General features: G+C 46.2%; 1 protein-coding gene across 4 annotated transcripts in view; it reads right to left on the reverse strand.

Moving 5' to 3' along the window:
* Nucleotides 1-20,105, reverse strand: part of LOC104019597 (calcium-activated potassium channel subunit beta-2) — a 153,148-nt gene extending 133,043 nt beyond the window's left edge. For 2 of the 4 annotated variants that reach the window (XM_009472876.2, XM_087740391.1), the window contains exon 1: nucleotides 20,010-20,102. In XM_009472876.2, coding sequence (XP_009471151.1) covers nucleotides 20,010-20,047 — 38 coding nt within the window. In that variant the 5' untranslated portion in view covers nucleotides 20,048-20,102. Of the gene's footprint in view, nucleotides 1-20,009 lie in introns of all 4 variants that reach the window. The other 2 variants (XM_087740393.1, XM_087740394.1) reach the window with 2 other exon arrangements.
* Nucleotides 20,106-21,039: the final 934 nt, after the last annotated feature.

The raw sequence follows: 21,039 nt of genomic DNA on the forward strand, positions 1-21,039 counted from the left end.
AAATACCATAAAAATTAGAATTAACGTTCCAATTCCCGGTGCAAGGAAGCTGTGGTGTGTGCATGTGCACACAGAGGGAAGCGTGAGGATTTGGCTATTGGGTAAGAAGCCAAAATTGATTCTACACAGCATAATCTTTTGAAAGCCTGTCCATCTATTCATCAGGGCCTGCCTTGTGCCTGGGCAGCGATGGCAGCCGGGCCAGTCACTGCAGCAATGCCCATCTGGGGACAGCGGGATACTGTGGGGGGCTTATGTCTCTGCAGGCACGAAGACCTCTGGCATCAGGGCTGGATTCCCCAGATGCTTTTCCCTGCTTAGCACTCGGAAATCTGCACTTTGCTGATGGTTTTGCCTGGAGGCTGTGTATTCACATAAATGGGAAGTTTGCCATAGGCTGTATGAAACAGCATAGGAATGAAGGGGGCTGGCAAAGGCAGGTTAACAGCACGGCTCTGAAATAGGCTGGAGGGAAAGAGCTGCAAAATGCACTTTTGTGTGGGAACTGCTCAAAATCGAAGGCTCAGTCTGCTGTGGCATAGTGGGCAGGTAGTGGGAACAGCCAGCAACTGTGTTCAGCAAAGTACCAGGTCCCAAACAGTGTCCAGGCATGGGCCACAGGCTGCATCAAGACTGAACACAGTGTTTAGCTCTCCGTATTTGGCTTTCACCACAGCTGCACAAGTGACATGGAGCAAACATTAACGCACACGTTAGAAAGAAACAAGAAAGAGGGGATCTCGGCTCTCCAGCAGGTGCAGGGAGCCTGCAGCTCTGTCAGGTAGGTGGCATGGGCTGCATAACAGGCTGTAAAGCACCTCTGCTCCTTGCTGTTTTTCAAGCACTGTTTCTCATTTGGGACACGGTTTGACATTGCAGAGCGGTGGGTAGGACCCATTGGTCCCTGGACAAACCTTCGTAGGTTTGGCTCCCTGCGGTGCCGTTGTCTGTGTCTGCCCAGGACCTCCTATCCACAGTTGGATATTCCTGCTGGGCTGCCTGGGCGCTGCTGCAGCTGAGAAGTGTCTGCGTGGTTCCCGTCAGGGACCATTTTCTATGCGATGAAGTGACGACAACTATATCTACCAAGGTTGACAAGGCTTTTCCTTCCCTGAGGTGTATGCCTCCTGTATCTCCTAGGATCACCTGTGTTGGACTATGCTGCAGAAGAGCATCTTCCAGTTGCTCCCATCACTGCACCCTACCATTGCTCTCTGCCACCCAGCTAATTCTCACTGCACCTCTGAGACCTTCTTCTTCTATCAGCAGCATCACATAATCCTCACACATCGGCATGCAACAGCCACCGGAGATCACATATAGGCATTAAATGCTTTTGTTGAGAGAAGGGTTCCCAGATGGAAAAATTAAAGGGCCATTCTCCAAGGTTTGCGCCTGATCATGCACCATCCCTTCACTAAGCTGGGATTAATATTTCAAAGGAAATAGAGTCTCCTGTGGGCACTTTCAGAGAGGCCCCATGAACCAGCTGAACCAGGGTAGACTTACAAGATACACAATCTTCTTGCTTCTTCCTCTCTGCAGTATGTATAGTAATAAACCCCTTGTGTATATATATATAAGTATACGTGTGCTATCAGAGCTGCAACATGAACTTGGTTAGGTCTCGTGACCCAAGGCCAGGCAGATCTGTTATTTACTGTTGCAGTGCTCGCAGCATATTTGTGGGATGTGTTAAGGCTTCTTCTGACCACAAAGAATTCATGCTATATCCTGCGCAGCGTGGGATACACACGAGAAGACACTGTTAATACATCTCTCTACTGGTGGTGAGACAAAATTACCTTCTTTGGTTGTCCCAGCTGGCATGGGATCAGCCGGGTAATGAACACCTCAAATTTGCATTCTTTGGGGCGCCAGGAAAGGAGGAACAACACCTTAATGAAAGGTGAAAATCACAGTGTGGCAGTGAAGAGGAAAACTGTGAGGTTGCCCTTGGGAAACAAGGGAATATTTGTCGCTCATTTAGGAAACAGCAGGATGAGACTCACAGCTTTTGCTAAATACCTGAGTAAAGTTCCTAGAGGAGAAGCAACTAATACGCTTTCTGGTCCATGTTCTAGTTTTCCATCACTGGTTAGCGCATTGTGGTAAGCTTGCGGTGGTTGTGACGTGCTTTGTGATAGTGATCAACATCGAATGAGGCAAAATGTTAATTTGTTAATGCCTGGAGCTTTAAGCCTCACCTTTGAGTAACAGCCCCACGTGCGTTACTGTTCTCTGTGACAAATCACTTGGGTTCTTGTTCTTGACCTAACAGGGTTAACTCCTAGCATGAAAATGCCATTAGTTCAGTTTGTGTGAAAAGCTAAACTACAGCTGTCGTTTAGCCAAAATGTGATGCAGAACGCGCTGCTCAGGCGTATTCCCTCTGCTGCAACCCCTGCAGGAAATACGGACGGATAGCCTTGCCCCGTGTGCTGGTTTACACAAGAAGGAACAAGATGCTTTAAAAAAGAGCACTTTCTGGTGATCCAGAACTGCTGCAGTTTCCTCCTGCAACTTGAGGACGTTACTGCCATCCCTCTGCCTTTCCTCCTGCCGGGAATCCATTGCTGGTCGTACAGCAGCACCTAGAGGCCCTGGGCCGGAGACGGCAGCAGGCAGCCCGCTGCCAGGGCCGGCCCTGCCCCGAGGAGCCTGCAGCTGGTGGGGCCCCAGCCCACAAAGCCCTGGGGCTCAGGGAGAGAGTGCCATTTTCCTAGCGTCACGGAGGATTTGGGGATGAAACCAGAATGGACCCAACCTTGCTGCATCTCAGGACCGTTCCTCCCTTCCGTATTCTGACCCACCAGCTCTCCGAGACCTAACAGACTTCAGCAGAGCTGATTTCGGGGGGGATCTTTCTGATCCCTGCCTTCCCAGCAGGCAGGGGAAGGGGAAAGGTCAGCCAGTGTGTACTTAGAGATATGCCTCCTTATCTTGTTAAACCAGAGGCTCCCTGTTGGCAATACCTGCACCCCCAGCCTGCCCGTACCCCTCTCCCTGCCTGCTTCCCCCGACATCTCTGCTGCGTCCCCAGCTCCTCTGTCTGCTCAGTTCTCCCGCCTGCCTCTACCACTGCTCCCAGGCAGCCCCAGCACCTTCAGGGGCAAGTTACCCGAGAAAAAACCCATAAACAGCTCTGCCTCATGGAAGGGATCTCTGCATGGAAGAGATTGCCGCCTTATCACTGAATAATCCCTCTCGCTATAGGGTAGAGCTTTTTTCCAAGTAAAGCTTTTTTTGTGTGTGTCTGTAGATCTTCATATAATGCTGTTAACACTTCTGTGGGGGTCGGGCACGTCATCTGATCGTGACTTGGTCAAGGAAGGGAGAATCTGCCATTGGCACTGACGTGGTTGGTTATTAGAAGCAGCTCCCCTTGCTGCTCCCTTGAGCTCACCTGGCTGCTTCTTCCAGCTGTTTTTGCAGACACCTTTTTCTGAGAGATTAAACAGTTCTTTATGCCTGATATTTTCCTCTCATGAAACTACATTTGTGTTCAAATTAAGTCACTTCTCTGTCTGGCTTTAGCAGTTATATAAGCTAAGAAACAAATTTGTCCTCCACAGCCTTTTGTCATTGCTATGGATCTGAACTGGCTTTGGTATTTAAGCATTCATGAGAAAATATGGATGCTAGAAATAGTGCAGCCATTTAGTATAATGCTATATATGGAGGTAACAACACTTCCTCCAATTAGTCTTAATTTCCTTATTAATATAGCCGTGAAGCTCAGCCTGCCGTTGGCGTCTATCTTGCAGACGCTCGTTTTCCCTCTGGGTTTGGGAGGGGAAGCTCTGAGCAAAGGAGTGGGATCAGGGGAGGACAAGGAGCGCCGCAGCGAGGCGGGTCAGTCCAGCCCTTCCCAAGGGGCCGGCGTGTGACGGAGGTTTGCGATGGTAGTTAGTTTCTGGCCAAGGACAGAGGTCTCAAACACTCCAACACAGGGATGAGAAGGCTGTACGCCCCCTGCTCTCCAAACAGAGCTGTGCTGCTTCTCTGCTGGGGAAATGAGACAGGGCTAAGACTGGAAGAGAGAAACTCGGTCCGTTTACTGGGAAAGCTGATGAGTACATGGAGACCTCGCCTTGCCTCTGCCTGTCGCTGCTTGGGCCAACGGTGGGTTCACCCTCTAATCTTGCGGGCTGAGCCGCTCCTGAGTTGCAGGCTCCTGCAGTGGGGGCTACGGCAAAAGCTGAGCTGATGGAAGGGCCCTGCAGGACGGATGGGTAACATACCTGGAAACTGGTACAAGTTAGAGCAGACCAGTTTTTTGTGTGCAGACATGCTTTTCCAACCCTTTCTGTTGATCTTATTTTAAGCTAGGCCTAATCCTAGCATAGACAGAACACCACTAAGGACAGAAACAGCCCTCAAGACAGGACCTCAGTTCTGTGCCACATCCCACTGCCTTTCCTTTTCACCCAAGGTTTTTCCCTCTGCGGCTGGTGGCAAGCGTCATCAGTGCTCTCACACTGGTGTCTAGGAGGTGCAGCTTGTTCCCTTTCATATTCCCTTTGCGCAGGACCTTTGATAAATGTGTAAGTACGTGTTAGAAGACCGTCCTGGAATAAAACGGGCAAACAGACAAGAGAGACGTAGCCAGAGAGAAAGGAGCATGGAAGTCATTTTCACAAGTGAGACAAGTCTCTCACCGCTGCCCTGCCACAGAGGCACCTTGCTTTTTATGCTTTCCTTACAACCAGTTGCTTTCTTTCATCCTGTTTTTCTTTCCTTCATCTCCCATTACCTTCAGGTTACACAAGCTGTGGTTATGCTTTGTACAAAAGCTTTTATGCAACACAGGTATTGTGGAAGCTTAGTATTTTCACTGTGCCCTGCCACCATCAAGCTAGCAAGCTAATTCATCACTGCTCTCCCTGTGCCTGGCAAGCTGAAAGGCAGTGCCTTTAGATGTCAGTGCTCATCATGGTGATTGTATTTTCCCTTGCTGGTTCATAGTGTGCTGGGCACCAACCCTACATAAGCAGGGAACGTTTCTCACTGCTGCCATTGTTGAATCGTTAGGCAATCTCCCTGGGTACTTTTGGCAGCTTCTCGCCACATCCACCAAGGGCTTTGGGCCGCCGAGGGTCCTGGGGCAGGCTGAAGGTGGTGGGGTCGGTCTCAAGCATTGAGGTGCGATTACTGAAGGAGACGGTGCAATTCACCTCGTGCTCATGTGAGGAGCAGCAACATCGTGCAGATCTACAGACTCCTCGGTCCTTGATCAAAACCTGATATTCCAGCAGAAAGTGGCGGCTGGAGCCGAGCAGGACAGCAGGACTAGCGCAGTAATGAAAGCACGTCAGCAAATTTATTGTTAATACTCATGAATAAGACTCTGTGCAGGTGGAATGCTTTGGGAAGAACAGGAATGTACGGGTAGCCTCAGACTGTTGCTTGCGCTCCTACTTGAGCAGCACCATTGGGAGCCCTCTTTCTTGCTGTTGAGAGCAGCATAATGCCGGGAAGGATTTATCTCTGTTCCCAACTTTCAAAAGGATAAAACTGTAGAACGAGGCTTTGATTCCCACTCCCTGATTAGCTCCACTGCCTAAAAAAACTGGGCTCTGTGACTGGTTGTCTCTTTCTGGGAGAAGAGAGATGGCTCAATTCCATCTTCTTGTGCAACTAGCTCCCCCAAGCCACATTCTGCATTAACTAAAGTTTTTCTTACCGCTGTACCTACAGTGCCAGCACCTAGCCGGTATCCCCAAGTCAGCATCTCTGCTACTGCAGCTATTCTTAACCTATCGGGGAAAAAAACCACTTCTCTAATCTAAATCTAAAAAATTGGTCTAGAGGGAGGATGAAGAGGGCTGCAGGAAGATATTCTCAGCAGAGGAGGTTGCATAATTGCAGAAAAAGCGCATTCTATGCAGGCCTAGGCACTGGTCTACAGAGAGGCCAAGTCTGGGAGTAATTTTACTGATGCTAATAAATCAATACAGGTGCGTATGAGATCAAGACCTATGAAAATTGATAAGGGCAAGTAGCCAGCTGGTGTGTGTCAGCGTAACTCCCCGGAATTTGATTTGCACCAGTTGGTCAGCTACTGACCATAAGGCCAGAAGCGTACGTGTGCCACGGGGTGTGAGCTGCTGCAAAGCAGGGGCCCCACAGAGCTCCGCTCACCAGATGCTTCATGGAGTCCATTAATTGCTTAAAGAGCAGATGAGCTGTTTGAGCGTTTCCTCGGGAAGCACCGCGAGAAGCGAGGCAGAGCATTTGGAGTGGCGTTTGAGAGGCACGCCAGGGCAGCCGCGGGGCAGCAGCTGGTGGGCAACGGGAGGCAGTGAAATGGGCTCTGCCGGCACACACCACTTGGCATTAATTGTACCTGTTGGACTTCTGCATGCTCCTTCCAAACTTCTGTGGGAGATCAGGCATGGCACCACTTTAACTCTTTGAACTAGTGAAGCTTGTCTGGAAACTACGCAAACAGGAAAATCCACAAAGCATCCGAGTTTGTTTTCCAGACAGTAGGTAATCTTGTTTGATTTTTTTAGTAGGTATTAGGTCTGCTGGTGCTCTGCTTATTTTCAGTGAAAGGAGCACAAGTAATAGGTGTCTTGCTCAATGTCATGAATGGCTAGCGAAGTCAGCATTAGCTGCGAGAGCCATTTCCCTCATTCTAGTGTGCAAGATTTCATTAAATACAAGAAAACAGATGTTGACTAAGCATTGCAAAGCCTCTCCTAACTGCAGTTACTCCTTCTTGTCCTTTATTTATAAACTGAATCCATACTAGAACTGTACACATAGCAATTCACTTAAAAAGTGACAGTAATCAATATCGTTGCAAACTCACAAATAAGAATGGTTTTAGTCCCCAGAGAGGGAAAGGTTGTATTTCCCGTTCTACAGGTGGAGGCTGGAAGCCCAAACCTTGCCTAGGGTCTCTGCTGTTACCCGTGTAAGAGCCAGGAACCGACGTGAGACCTCCCGCACTCCAGCCCAACCCTGTTACTGTAGGGCTATTCTCTAGTCTCTTATTCCTGCAAGCCATTAGTCTATAAACATGATAAATAGACTGGTAAAAGTGTTTAGCATTAAATATTTCTAGAGTATAATCGTTCCAGCCTCCCTTGGCAGCAGAAACATTACTCTTATGTCAAAGATGGGGAAACTGGGACACAGTGCTTTGTCCAAGCTTGTGGGACTGTTAGGATCAGAGTCCTACAGCTGTGGACTGTGGCTCCAGGTCGGTCCCAGGAACTACGTTGCCTGTCAGTGCCAGCTACTGCCAGTGAATTAAATAATAGCTTAGTGGAAGAGGAAAATTAAGCAGTACTGGGAGTAGAAGGGAGACAAGATATGCTTTTCAATGAGATTTGAAAATTGAGACAGAGAGTTGATTAGGTTCGTATCGCTGTGCAATCTAGAGATGCTGAACAACCGGCTATCCACAGCCATGGTGGTGGGAACATCGACCAGATGGAATTGCTCCTCCTGAAATGCAGTAACCCACTAGTACTGCAGTGCGGCTTGGAGGGGGGGTATTTTGCCATGGCAGGAAAGAAGCAAACCTTTCTTTCTCTGACCCTCAAAGTCTTAGGGAAACCTGTGTGCAACAACATGGTACTTAAATTTTCCTTGACTATTTTGTAAAGAAGATAGTGTTACAGAAGCACATGGAGACACTGTAGAAGAGAGAAAGGTTATAGGTAACAACCCTACTGTTGTCGGTGTAATGAACACATCTGTACTGCGAGGCCACATCTCTGGTGTGATGGGATGAACTGCAGGAAAGACAACGTTTGAGTGTGCTGAGCTCCAGGATGCGAGCGCTCCCGTCCCTGGCGCAGGCTCTGCCTTGGCTGTGGTTCAGATGGGCTGGGCAGAGGAGAGACCAGGAGGCAAAGCAAGTGGCCTGCGCTGCCTCTCAGGTCCTGTGGCTGAACGATGCTGGGGCAGATCAGCTGCAGCCAAGATCTCCCCTTCCAGAAAACTCTAGGGAATGTCAGGCGACAACAGGGGAGAGTGATCCTGACAGGAGGCTGAGAACTGCGATGAGCTGACAAGCGGTACAGGCATGGTGAGAGAGGGACAAGGGTGTGCAAACAACCACACACCCAACTTGCAAGACACAAGACGGAGAGGGAGGATTATGGATGCTGAAACTTTTTGGAATAGTAGTTTTCCAAGAACATTGATCTTTGCTATGATGCTCCCTCTGTAATTACTTTCCTAATGCTTTCCTGACGTGAAATCTAGTTCCAGCTGACTGATGTACTGTATCAAACAAGGCACATCACAAATTGGTATGTCAGCCTAGTGAACTGGAGGAAAAAAAAAAATCCCTATTTCTGAAAACTGTCTTTAAAAAAAAAAATTAAACTCTACACAAACAAAAATACCAAACAAGCTGCCTATATATGTATTGTTGCTTAAAACTGTATTACCAAAAGGCAAGGGCATGCTGCTGAGAGAAGGTGGCGAGGGTCTCGCTGAGGTGGAGCGGCTGATTTTATTCCCTGTCCTACTGAAGTCCTGAGGACAGTGAAAGGCAGCCGTGGCAGCTGCTGCTCTGCACCCACACGTGTCTGCCTGCCAGTTCTGCCTGACTTAATGGGGCAGCTGGAGTCCAGGAGGATCACCCCACGGTGAATTCTCCGCAGTCCGCGTTAGGATGTGTCGTCTGCAGCTCTGTTCCCCTCTACAGACTGCACTCTTGCTCAGTAATGGCCCGGGTGGCAATAAGAGAGCTGAATAGATCTGCATTGCTAGTGGAGGTTTGCCTGCTCCTTTCCACACTGAAAAAGCACGTTTTGTTGGAATGGAAGAGATTAGGGACTATTTACAAACATCAAAGCTTCCAAGGTTCTGGAAGACCTTTCAACAAGTTTCTTTGGTTGCTGAAAGGTCTCTCAGAGCACCCTGCCTTTAGTGGTGTTGCAATCCTGTTTTCCCCGTGATGATTATTCTGCAGAGAGCAGAAGGGCTCCGCGCTCTGCCTGCCTGCTGCCAGGGATGCTCCTGCCGACCAGGGGATACGCACGGCCTCGCGGGGCCCTGGCAATGGCTCTGCTTGGGGGACCTTGGGTGGCTGAGGGGGACATAGCATGTGGAGCTGGAGGCAGTCAGGGTACCAAAGGGTTTCTGGAAAATTAGCGGTATTTCTGGATGACTGGGCACGGCAGGGAATTTGTAGGGCTCTGCTGCTGCCTCAGAAAGGAGCAGCAGAGAAGCGGGGGTGAGGGGGGAAGGATCAGCATTGATTAAGCTGACAGTTCTGCTAATGTCACTGTGGACACAGCCACTTTCCTTTTCTTTGCCAGCAGCAACTTAAATAATAAGATGCAGAGGGAGAAGGAGGGGGTGTCAGCGCTGGGCTACTCGCAGTGCTGTTGGCAGTATTTAGATGAGAAACCGGGGGCGTGATGGATGGCCATGATGCAAAGATACATGGTGATCACTGCTCTGGAAACGCAGGCAGATTAAGTAGGACTGTGCCTGACTGGTCTGAAGGTGACTCTACCAAGAGTCAGTTGCTAGATGCTAATCAGTTTTTGTCCCCCACAAATAATATTTGTACTGAACTCGGCTGTGGATCTGACAGTTCTTGCAATACGTTGGCAGATGCTGCTTTCTCACTTTGGCCTAGGTCTGCACGCTGTGCTGCTCGCCAGGCTCTAGGGTTCAGAGGCAGAGAAGAGCTTGTTTGGTCCTGATCAGATCATGACAAGCAAAGTTGCTCTTCAAGCCTTGGCAGAGCTGTGAGTGGCCCAGATGTCCTGTCTGCATGCCCTGGTCCTGCACCCTGTGTCCCCACTGACTAGCCATGGTACAGCTGGCTGAATGATACTCTTGTCACACCGTGGTCTGAAGATAAACTCAATTCTCAAACTCTATAGGAGTCTTTTTCCAAATTTTACCTTCCTTCTGGCAGTCAAGGATGATCTATACAGCTCTGTTTAAGCACCTCTAGCTGCATGACCTAGGGTAAGGCAGAGTGTGGCTGGCTGGCCTGGGATGTACTCGCAAGCTGTTGTGAGATGGGATAGTCTTCGTCATCTTCATGGACACCAGCGAGGGCTGGAATGAATAGGGATAATCCCCAGGTAAGGAATGTGAACCATAGTGTCCGTGCCCTGTACTTGTATCAGACCTGACGATTGAAATGAAATCTTTTCCATCCACTGTTTTAACCCTAAAGCTCTCCTTTAGAGAAGGAGGAGGGGGATGTAGAAATAGTGCCTAGGCTGGCTGCTGTATTGTGTTCGTTGCCATCGGCAGGAGGGTCGGTACGCTCAGAGTTCATAACTGTTTTTAACTGTAGTTAAGGACAGCGTCCACCAAATCTTGAATTTCACACAGTGGCTCTTAAGTGTTATGTTTAGAGTGCTGGACTTGGATTTAGGCCTCATTCCATCCATTTGCATGGACAGATTCAGAATAAGTGAAGTGTCTTTCTGATTTTATAAGCTTGATGTGTGTTGTATATAGTTAGCTGTGACAGGCAGCTCTGAGAAGAATCATTCCTATACATATACCTATACCTATACATATACATATATCATTATTTGGATCCACATCTCCCTGGTCATTATGAAGAGGTGATCTTTTGACATCTTTCAAAACACCACGTCAAGCTATTTCTAAGGAGGTTTCTGCCTAGAAATGAGTATAAAGCTTTAGTATTAATTTTGTAGGAGTTAAATTGAATGTTAATAACATCTCCAACACCAGACTTCACATATAGAACATTATGGATATCTATCTAGTGTTTCCAATTAACCAGGGGCACCGTCTTTGCTGTCTGCTTCATCCAAGGACAAAAGTAATTCGTTAGGATAGCAAATTGCCTGCCACTCTTGCAAATTAGCATTAGAGCATCACTATAGGAATAATCCATGTTATCTGGATTATGGCAATGAAATTGCTATAAACGAAAGCTGTTTTCTGAACTAATATTTAGAGAAGATGAGAGAGAGAGATATACATGAGGGGCATTACTAAACAGATTTCAGTATTTATTTTTTTGAAAGAGGCTCTTTTTCTCCTGAAAGGGTAACGTACATCTATCTTGCAAGGAGTTTCCTTAGAGGGTTTAAATGCAGAGTGAAGCTTTAAGAACAAAGTGAAAATGGAAGAAGAAATATACTGCCATGGGAAGCTCAAAAATGAGGCACTTGGGGTTTCAGAGAGTGATCATTAATCCCCCCCTGCCCCGAGGGCATTCCTGTGTGGCCATCAAAATGACAGACATGCAGCTGGCTGGCAGTTTGCCCCATCTCTAGGTTTGATGGACTTTGCTCTGGGGATGGCTAAACCTCCAGCTGTTCAGAATGGCAGTTTGTTTTCCTTGACAAACATGCTCAGTTGTTTATCTGACCTATCTGAGTCACCAAAGTAGATTATAAATTGTTTCAAATGTTTTTTCAACACCTTTTCCTTACCAGAACCTGGAAACACAAGAGGCTGTCAAAACCCGAAAGCCTGTCCTGCTCGAGCACCGCTTTACCGTTAGATCAGGATCAATGGTTGGCTTGCAAATATTGCTGTTGGACTCGTGGCTTAACAAAACACGTAATGAGGTGCACCGTATTAATATGGGGAGGGGGGAAACCCGGGCATATGTCTGTCTGGCTTGGAGATAAGACTGCAAAGGTCACATAAGCCCCCAGCACAGCACGAAGCAGTCCCTAGCCAGTTCCCTGGGGCAGTACAGCTCATGCGGTTACGTGGCACAAGCGTATACTTCGAGTGGGGAAAAGGAGGCAAAGGGTGAGTCAGAGAGATGCTCCAGGAGGCCAGCTGAACTCTTCAAAGTGGGCAGGAGCTCAGCGGCAGCGCCGAGGGTGCGGCGGAGGGGCATCAGCCAGGGGCTGCGGCCGGCGGCAAGGGCTCCCGGGAAGGCAGTGTGTTTCTGTGTGTGCAGCGGAGCCATCAGCGCTGAAACGGTTTGGTTCTGATCACCTCATCAGCTTGGGCAAACTCTAAGAGATTGAGAGCACTGAAAACCAGTTTATTAATAACTGACAAGATATCAGCATTGATTTTGAAAATGGTGCGCAGGTATGATAAAAGAGCAGATGTGTGATGGATGACGGGGAACTGTACGAACCACTCATTTGGCTTTGTTCGGTGTAGAGCAAAAGATGAGAGAGAAAAGCATCTTTAATAGGACCGTGAATCTGAACGGTGTAGGACACGCTCAGCCCATATGAACTGCGGAGCCTCCCTTCCCATCCTGTGCAGCAGCACCCTGATACAAGGATGGTTATTGAGACAATAGCTGATGCCTGCGGACAAAATGTTTATTTGCTTTTATGAAAGCAGTGAGCTGGAAGCATGGCTCACGAGTGGGAACTGGGAAAGAGGACAGATATTTCCAAAGCTACTGCCAATCCCCTTACATGGACATGATTTGACTACTGCAATTTCGAGAGAGGGACCCGTGACTCAATGCGTGAATCTGAACTGGATTGCATTCACAGGTTTCGATTCATTATGACTCTTAAGCTCCAAAAATAACAGCCTTTCAAAAAATGTATTTTAAAAAGAGATCGGGGGGTGATTTTAAAAACAACAACAACAAACAAACCTCTCTGAAATAATGGGAGCAGCTGTACATATTTCTTAGCAGTGAAAGAACTAAAATCTGGTTTTTTTTCTGACTCAGATGAATCTTAAGTTTCCCGTGTGTACAATTGAGACTGTAAATTTGGAGAACGACTGCTGCGGGAAGATGAAAGTTCCCTTGCCAGATGAGGACTCGACTCTTCTTGCTCAAATACACGCATATTTTCAAGATTATTTACTTTGTGACAGACAGCTCTAAGTCCAGGTCTTTCAATCTCTTAACAAAACTCCTGAGGGTATTAAATGCACGCGCAATATTCAGGGATTCAGGGAAGCCTGTTGTATGTCTGCCAAAAAGAACAGCACATCTGCAAAAAGGAATACCAGACTGGGATGCCTAATGCACTCAGGGCAGGAACACAGTAATTTCAGAGTACCTGGAGTAGATGCAGCATGACCTGCGCTTGCAGAACTAGACCTGGAGCCATGGCAAATCCGTCCCCAAAATGTCTGGCTCTTCAGTTAGCGCGTTGGAGAATATTAACCATTTTGGACTTTCAGTTGCTTAGCTGACCGACATATGCGGGTTTGAGGCTAGGTATTGCAGCAGCATGAAGTTCAGTCTGGTAAGCTGGGTAAAAAGCAGAGCTGTGGTATGATGGGAAGATGTCGGTGCCCCCCGAGCTAGCCGGTTCGAAGCTGGTGCCTCTGACGGTGGTGTAGCCACTCCCCAGGATAGACTGAAAGGACACGGTTGGTCTTGTAGCAGGGTGGACCTCAGCTTTGTCTTTGTGGTGTTTTTGTGGTATTTATTTGGCCCTCGCTCCAGCAGGGCACTGAAGGGCTAGTTTGGCAAGATGTAATGTACTCAGAGGTTCAAACTTTGTTTTGAAGTCCCATCTGATTCAGATTTTTAAAGCAAATCAAAGCTTTCGTATTTTGGGTGCAACAAAATTCAGACATAGAAGAAAATACTAAAAAACCACCCCAAGAACCAAACCATCAGTCTGGGTCCCTCTGAAATTTTGTCTCCTGAGTCTGCAGAGCGGGCAGCCGAGCTGAAATCAGCGGGCAGCAGTGCTCCAACTGGAAGCAAGGCTTTGGAGGAGGAGAGGGCGCACAGGCTGCTGTCTGCATGTCCCTGGGAGAGAGCAGGGAAAGCAGGGCCCTCAGCGTGTGTCAGGGGTACGGGGAAAGCAACCAGGCTGGGACAAGTGCTACCAGTAACACGCAGATAGGTGCTACGTCACTTCCAAACGGCCCCTGCAGCTGAAACTGGTGAGCTCAGTAGACTGCAAACAGGCAGGGCCAGGATATAGCCAGAAATTCAGGGTTACCTGCATTAACCTGGGTCACGCTTAAACACGCCGATGCCAGCCTTGCGTAAGAGATCACAGTTCTCAGGGCCCAGCTGGAGGATAGGGTCAGAAACTGTCATTTTTTTATTCTAGTTTTTAGAACTTCTGCCTCCAAACGTACAGATGAAGCCCATTCCCTCACTTAAAAGTTAATATTGTGATAGCAATGCCAACACAGTGGAGAAATATATGTCACACAAACAGTATCACAGACTAATGTAGGCAACCGGGTATTTTCTAAAAAGCTGTGAAATGGTTAGGGTTTACATGCACAACCTTTCTTTTGCTGGGAAGGATTTCAGCTTTTCAGATGTCTGAAAACACAAAGCCCAGCTGTGCCCGTAGCCTGTTAGCTCTCCTCCAGAGCTGGATGGCTGCTCATAAAATGAAAGCGAATACTCCAAACTGGCCTCATCTTAGCCATCCTGCATCGCTTCTGTTCTTTGTCGACTAATACAGGGCCAGCTGTCTAGTTGGTGAAACAGAAGCATTAAATTAGGGAAATCATAGAAAATGGAGACTGGGAGGCCCCTTAAAGGTCACCTGGTCCACCTGCTGCCCTGCGGCAGGTTCAGCGTTACCTGCACCACTTCCCTCTGGTTTGTCTAACCTGTTTTCCAAAATCATCAGTGACGGAGATTCCAGAATTACCCACCAGTAGGTAAAAAGTAAAATATGTGCTTCATGAAAAATACAACTGGTCAGCTAGTAGCTTCTCTCTGTGAGGTTAGTCTGACGTGCAAGACGTTCACTGTGTGGTTTACTAATGCTTCAAGGAAACGTGCTGATCCTTTGGGGACATGCAAATCTTGGCAGTGCTGGGTTAACAGTTGGACTTGATGACCTTAAAGGTCTTTTCCAACCTAAACGATTCTATGATTCTAAATCTTGGCACAGGAAAATGGGAGATACATACTAACTTTTGCCTGTAAGGTTGTTATTGGTAATGTGCATCGATGAATTTTGGCTAGATGGGGTTTTTGGTCTAATGTACTTACGTGGTTGCCTTTAAGACCTTAATTGTAACGAATGTGATTAGCCTACAGTCCTCCAAGAGAGGCTGCACTGTGACAGGGATGGGAGTGCTGGCTCCCAACCCACGTGGGCCAGCCAGCACGCATCCTAGCAGAGGGTGTTGCTGTCCCGCTGCCTGCTTGCTGTAATGAACGTACCGGGGCTGTTTAGTCTGTACAGCGACAAAGCATGGCCATAACCCTTTATACATCCCATCTGCACTCTTTTTAGCTGTCCTCAGCCTCTCCCAACATACATAATTTCAGAGTTTACAGGAAAGTTACTCTATTGCGTTCATGTTTCTTTCACCGTTCTGCTATTTCCCAGGCGCGTACTGGGAAGCTCCCATGTAGTGCCCTATTAGCGATTTCATTCAAATCGCACCAAATCGCTTCCTGCAACCTAGCACCCTACCCGTGCTACCAAGCTGGCACCCTCATAGTGCTCAAACCAGTCAGTGCTAGAGTAGCAGGGACGTGCAAGCATACTGTCAGCACAGTATGGATTCTTTTTTTAATATCAAATGTCCACATCTTAATCCCAGTCAAATTAGCTGAACTCCTAAACGCTCTTGCAGGGACTGCAAGGGGGTGGAAAGGAAAACTGTTTGTAAATGGATGAGATAACCGAGCAGGAAGAGGTTTCCACAGAAGAGGCAATTCAGAGGTAATCCCGGCTCTGCTGCATGGCAGTGTCTCTGAATGCCCTCTCACTGATGAAGAGCAATTGACTCTTGAACACTACCATTTATGCAGTTTCTGAATTGTACTATTTATAATATGTTTTACACATTTTTTCTGCGTCTGTGTACTTCACAGGAAGATGGGGACAAACTGGCAACGGAAAGGAGCAATTGTAAACTAGTTAATAGGCCTGACTGTCATTTTTATTCAGCCCGTATGTGTAAAGCTGTTTTAAAGTAGCTTTAAGGAAAATAAGAATCAATCCTCTTGAACTTATGCTGTGTTACACTGTCTGAAGAGCTAGCACAAAGCTTGTAATCCCTTCTTCAGTTCATGGAACATAAATCAGAGAATATTAAACTTTTAAAGAATAATTCTGAATCTGCCCCGCTAAACACTGGGAAAATCCATGATTCCAGTGATAGAGAGTAACAGTCTAAAACGTGTTTACCCATATCAGGCACTGCAGGTTTTACCGTCAATTCCTGACTTACTAGCAGCTCTCTGTATCAGTTGGGCTTTCTTCACAGCCTCATATTCCAGTATTTTCCTCGCCTGAAGCTTCCTAATGTGCAAGATATAGCCTGATGTTGACCATACAAAACAACCTCTTCTTTGGCAGATCAAAACTCCCTGTGCCCAGCAGTGCAGACACATACACATTACTTGCTTCCTCGCCCAGGACTCCTAGCGTTTCACTTTTTGGCCTTACTGAAGCAGCATTACAATTAGAGAAGGATGCAAGTCAAAAGATTTGAGGCTCTGAGGGGTTGTGCTGAAGTCTGGGTGTTTGTTGTTTGGTTGGTTTTTGCTGGGTTTTTTTGAACCTTATCCAAAGTACTTGAATGTGGTGGAATTAGAGCCAATGCCGAATTGCTGGCCTACCACTTGTTCTCTTTTTCTCTCTCCTGACTGATCCTCCTGTTTGGTAATTGCTGTTGTTTGAGGAGATTTGGTTGAGTGCAGCTTTTAAATCCCTCTCAGAATGAGGCCACAAAGAGAGAGCTGAGGAGGAAGAAATTAAGAGGAGAAATTCCTGAGGGGCAGAGAAATTGAGCTAAAATCCTACTCTCACACTCAGAACTCTCACAGATGCTTTTTAATGTCTGCACGCGTATCCAAAAGAACAAAATATCTATCAGAGGGTCACCTTTGCCAGTGTTTCTCAACACATCACCAGAAGCTTTGGATATGTAAGAAACACTGGATGTTTTTCCCACTTTTTTAAACATCACAGTATAATCAGAAATAAATAGATTGCTGTTGGTTTCAACATAGATTCATACTGTCCAGAAATAAGGTGGCAGAAAAACCTTTCGGGTAAAAGCAGAAATTTCATTATACAACTGAAACACTTTCTTTGTTAAGCAGAATTAGCAGTTCAAAGACACTTGCCTTTCAAAATCTCTGCTTTGATTCCTGTCAGATGCAGAGGCAGTGATACGTGACATGACATTCATCACCAGCTCTCAACATAGAAAGATGTGATGGTTTTCTGTAATTGAGGGGATGGAAAAGCAAACTTTTTTTTTTTTTTAATGATCTTGAGAAATGATTTAAATGGCTCTCAAATATCCAGCAGTGGTTAGTAGACAACTGGATGGAAGATTTTCAAAATCAGTTTTTGCCCATTCCCAATGTTTTTCTTTGGAAAGTAATTTACTTTCTGACATTTCAGATGTTACTTATAGGAATGTTTTTTCCCTGTTTTTAAGGTATCTGCTGTTCAAATTAGCCTGCTGACTTCACCGTGCCATTCTGCAGCTTTCTTTGGGACCAGTCAGCTCTTCTGCAGTGTATTCCAGTTGAGAGGTTTCAGAGTAGTTTTATATTATTTTTGATCTTTCTGTGACTGCCGAGTATTGTGCTGGCTTTTTTCTTCTAGTTGGCTGCTCTAGTGTTTCTTTCTTTTTATTCTCCACTGACTCCCAGCATATTTTTACTTTACAGGTGGATATTGTTTTGTGTACTCCTTTGAACATTATTTTTCTTAGCCTCTGGATTCTACAATTAGCATGATTCTGCCTTTTTATTTTAGAAATCCAGCTAGAATACCTCAGGGCAAAATGTGAGGAGCAGAGGGATTTGTGACTATGAACTGCTCACAGCAGAAATCCAAGGTCTGTGCTCTAGCTGAGAGTTCAGGAGAGAAGGGGTGACCGGTCCTACTTCACCTCGAGTACCTCCATGTGGCTTTGATGACTGCAGCAGGTTATTGCCATGTGTCCAAACCCTGCCCCTTCAGGTTTTACCCAGGCTGTGAGCAGCATTTCAAGCTGTGCAAAAACCAGAAACTGAAAAGCTGGTAGAAATACTCACTGGTATAAGTGAGTTTAAAATCAGGGTGTGAAAATAACTATACAGGTTAATAATGATCCTACATCCCCGTTTCTTTGTCTGTATCAGTGGTTCAAGGTTATAAACATAACCCAGGCCTGTCTTCTGGGTTTGTTCCTGACACAGGACTTTCCCTCTCTTCCCTTGTTATCAGTCTGATAGCTTGGAAGTGTGACTGCCTCTGTTTTTGCCTCAGTGCAGTGTATGAAAAGCAAACACCTGTAGCAAGAAGCATATCGGAGGCCTTGGTGGAAGAGGAAGGAAGAGGAAGGAGGAGGAAGGAGAGAAAAGCAAATGTTCAAAGGAGCCATAGCTGCTGCTTTGCACAGAGTGAGTCAGCTCTCTGGGCATGGATTTGCCAACATAAATGCAGTTTAACTCAGCGTTTCCATGAAACCAATGAACTGACAGTCACGCTTTGAGGTCTGGTACTGCCATGTAAAAACTTCCATCAACTTTAGTGAACTTTTTGCTATGGAAAGGCATGAATAAAGCCAGCACATTTGATTTATTATCTGTGCCATGCTGCTATGTAAGAGCAAGACACTTGCATGCACTGTACGAACACCCAGTCAGGGAAGGTCCCTGCCCCACGGAGCTTCGGGTCTACATGGGGGAGGAGGTCAGGCAGGAGGAGAACGGGAGAAGCCAGAGGCAATGTGACCAACAGAAAAAAAATGTCCCCAGTTCAAGGTCGTCCCTCTCTAACACCCTTGCAGAGCTAACGTCCTCTCACAAGTTAACCTTCACGCATCAAAATGCGACTCTCCTTTCTGGTATTTCACACCATGAGGGAGCATAGTGTCTGGTCTATGTGAACAGAAGAAGAAACTAATCTAAAAAGTTTGTAGATCCTGCAAAATATTTTGGGAAAATGTTCATTCTATTTCATATATGAACTTAACTTTGTGGTCTCTGACCCGCAATTGTTTGCTATCAATATTTTCCTAGAAAACTTTTAAATAGACCTAAGATGGAAAGACCAGCAAACAGTAAATAACACTGATTTCTTTTTTGGCAGTTGAGTCTGGAAACCTGGCTCTAAAAACCATGATAATGCAGTTGGAGACCAAAACCATATCATACCATATCATAGTGTGCATGCAAAACTAGTGTAACTTAAGGTTTGATATTAGAAGTATTCACTGAACAGTACAGAAAAAAACCTCCATCTCAGGAAATTTCAAGATTCTTAAAAGATAATTTAGAAAACAGAAAGAAAAGGTGTCAAGAATATTTAGTCTTTTATTGCCTGCTCTTGATGCACATGTGGAGTCTTATTTGGACACGCACGCCTTTCTTCTCTAAACTGAAATATTCTCCACCTTTGTACAACACAAGACTATTTTCATCCACCTAACTGCCAGATATGACACCCTATGAGTAAAAGATCTGCATGTCATCAAATCCTGTACTGAGTGGTTTTCCTTTAAAGACACCATTTTCAGTTTATCTCAAAGTCCAGCTTAGCTCTCAGTATCTCTTTTACGCCGGTACCACCAAATTGTATCAACATTATAGGATTATGAAGTGGGATCACTTACTCTGTCAACTCCGGCTTCACACTGATACTTCCAGCAGAGCAGGTGCTATATTTTATTAGCTACAGAGATTCATTGTGCGTCCAGAAACTGCCCTCTGCGCCCTGCTTTTATAATAGGATTCAATACAGCGGAGCAAATGCAACCTCTGTAATATATATGAAATACGGGAAGATAATAGGAGCAGGATAAACTCTCTGATTAGGTACAGTGTGCACAGTAAATCAGAAATACAGAGACACTTTGCAAGATGGGGACAAAGGAGGAGTGAAAATGTGTTCAAGGTCTGCCACGAAGGCCTAGGAAACGCTGCCTAAAGGATTTCTGTCCTAACCAACTCTAATCCTTACCAAAGGCCTGAACGCAATTACAACTTCAGTATATTTCCATGCCGGACTTTAATTAAATTCTTAACATTGCAGTCAAATAGGGGAAAAAACCCAAAACAAATCCAACGTACTAGTCGTTAGTAACCTCCGAATAACGAACTGACAGCAATTCCCCAGCCCGAACAGCTTAATCCATTTGTTTCTACTTACCTCCATTTGTCTCTTGGATATTTAAAGCAAAGGCTCATTTTGTCCTGCAGATTCGGTGCTGCTGCTCAGTATTATCTTGCCTGATCATAAAAAGGCTCCTGACCAAAAGGAAGAGGAAAGCAATACGTAAAACAAACACAGAAGCCCAAGAGGAAAGCTACACCCTAAAGGCCGGCACTAATAGCAACTGCGAGACAGGGAAAGAGAGAACACTCCCAGTTACTAACTTTTTCCATTGATTCATCCGTTACAAACAATTTTGCTGCAAACTTCTCTTCCTCCCTGCAAGCAATGCTTTGCTGTATGAGTAACCTCAGATAACCTACATGAAGAGGGAGGATTTTTATTTTTTTTTTTACCAAGTAAGCAAATTAGTGAAATATAAACTAGAAGCTCAGCTGGCTGCTTTAAAAGTAGAGTGCTAGGCAGTAATTATCACAAGGTGCATTTGTCCATCCTTCAGATTTTTTTTAATTCAACAGTCTTCAATGGAAGCAGAGTCATATTTGAAATAACCACCTATGGGGCTTTCTGGCCAGAAAGCCTTAGCGCAGCGGAGGTGAATGTTTAGATGATTAATAACTTAATTTTTTAAGAGCTCGATGGGCAGACAGGGAAAATATGCCAAACTGTCCTTGTCTCAGAGCGATTTTTAGTGCCAAAAAAGAACTGCATTGAGAAGGAGAGCTCACGATTTCACCTCCAAAGACTTTAAGGCCAGCGGGACGTGCAGAGGGGCACAGTGGGATTTACTGCGGCAGTGGAGGCCGCGGGGCCCAGCTGTGTTTTCACACCCTTGCCTCGGTGGATTTAAGCTCCTCCAGGCTCCAGGGCTGTTCCTTGGTGTAGGTCGCAGGGTAGCTATGTGTGTGAGCCCACAAAGCCCGCGCGGAAACTTTTGTCACTGATGTTTAATATGCGGCTTGGAACAAATCACAAACAATTTGGTTTAAATTAAAAAGTTTTGACAGTTACGTTTTGCCAAAAGTTAGTCAGCAAGATAAACTGATGGATGCGTCATGTTTGAAAA

This window comes from Nipponia nippon, unplaced genomic scaffold (genome assembly GCF_047370975.1).
Source record: "Nipponia nippon isolate SJK-2023a ecotype South Korea unplaced genomic scaffold, ASM4737097v1 scaffold_7, whole genome shotgun sequence".
In the NCBI taxonomy this organism is placed as follows: Eukaryota; Metazoa; Chordata; class Aves; order Pelecaniformes; family Threskiornithidae; genus Nipponia; species Nipponia nippon.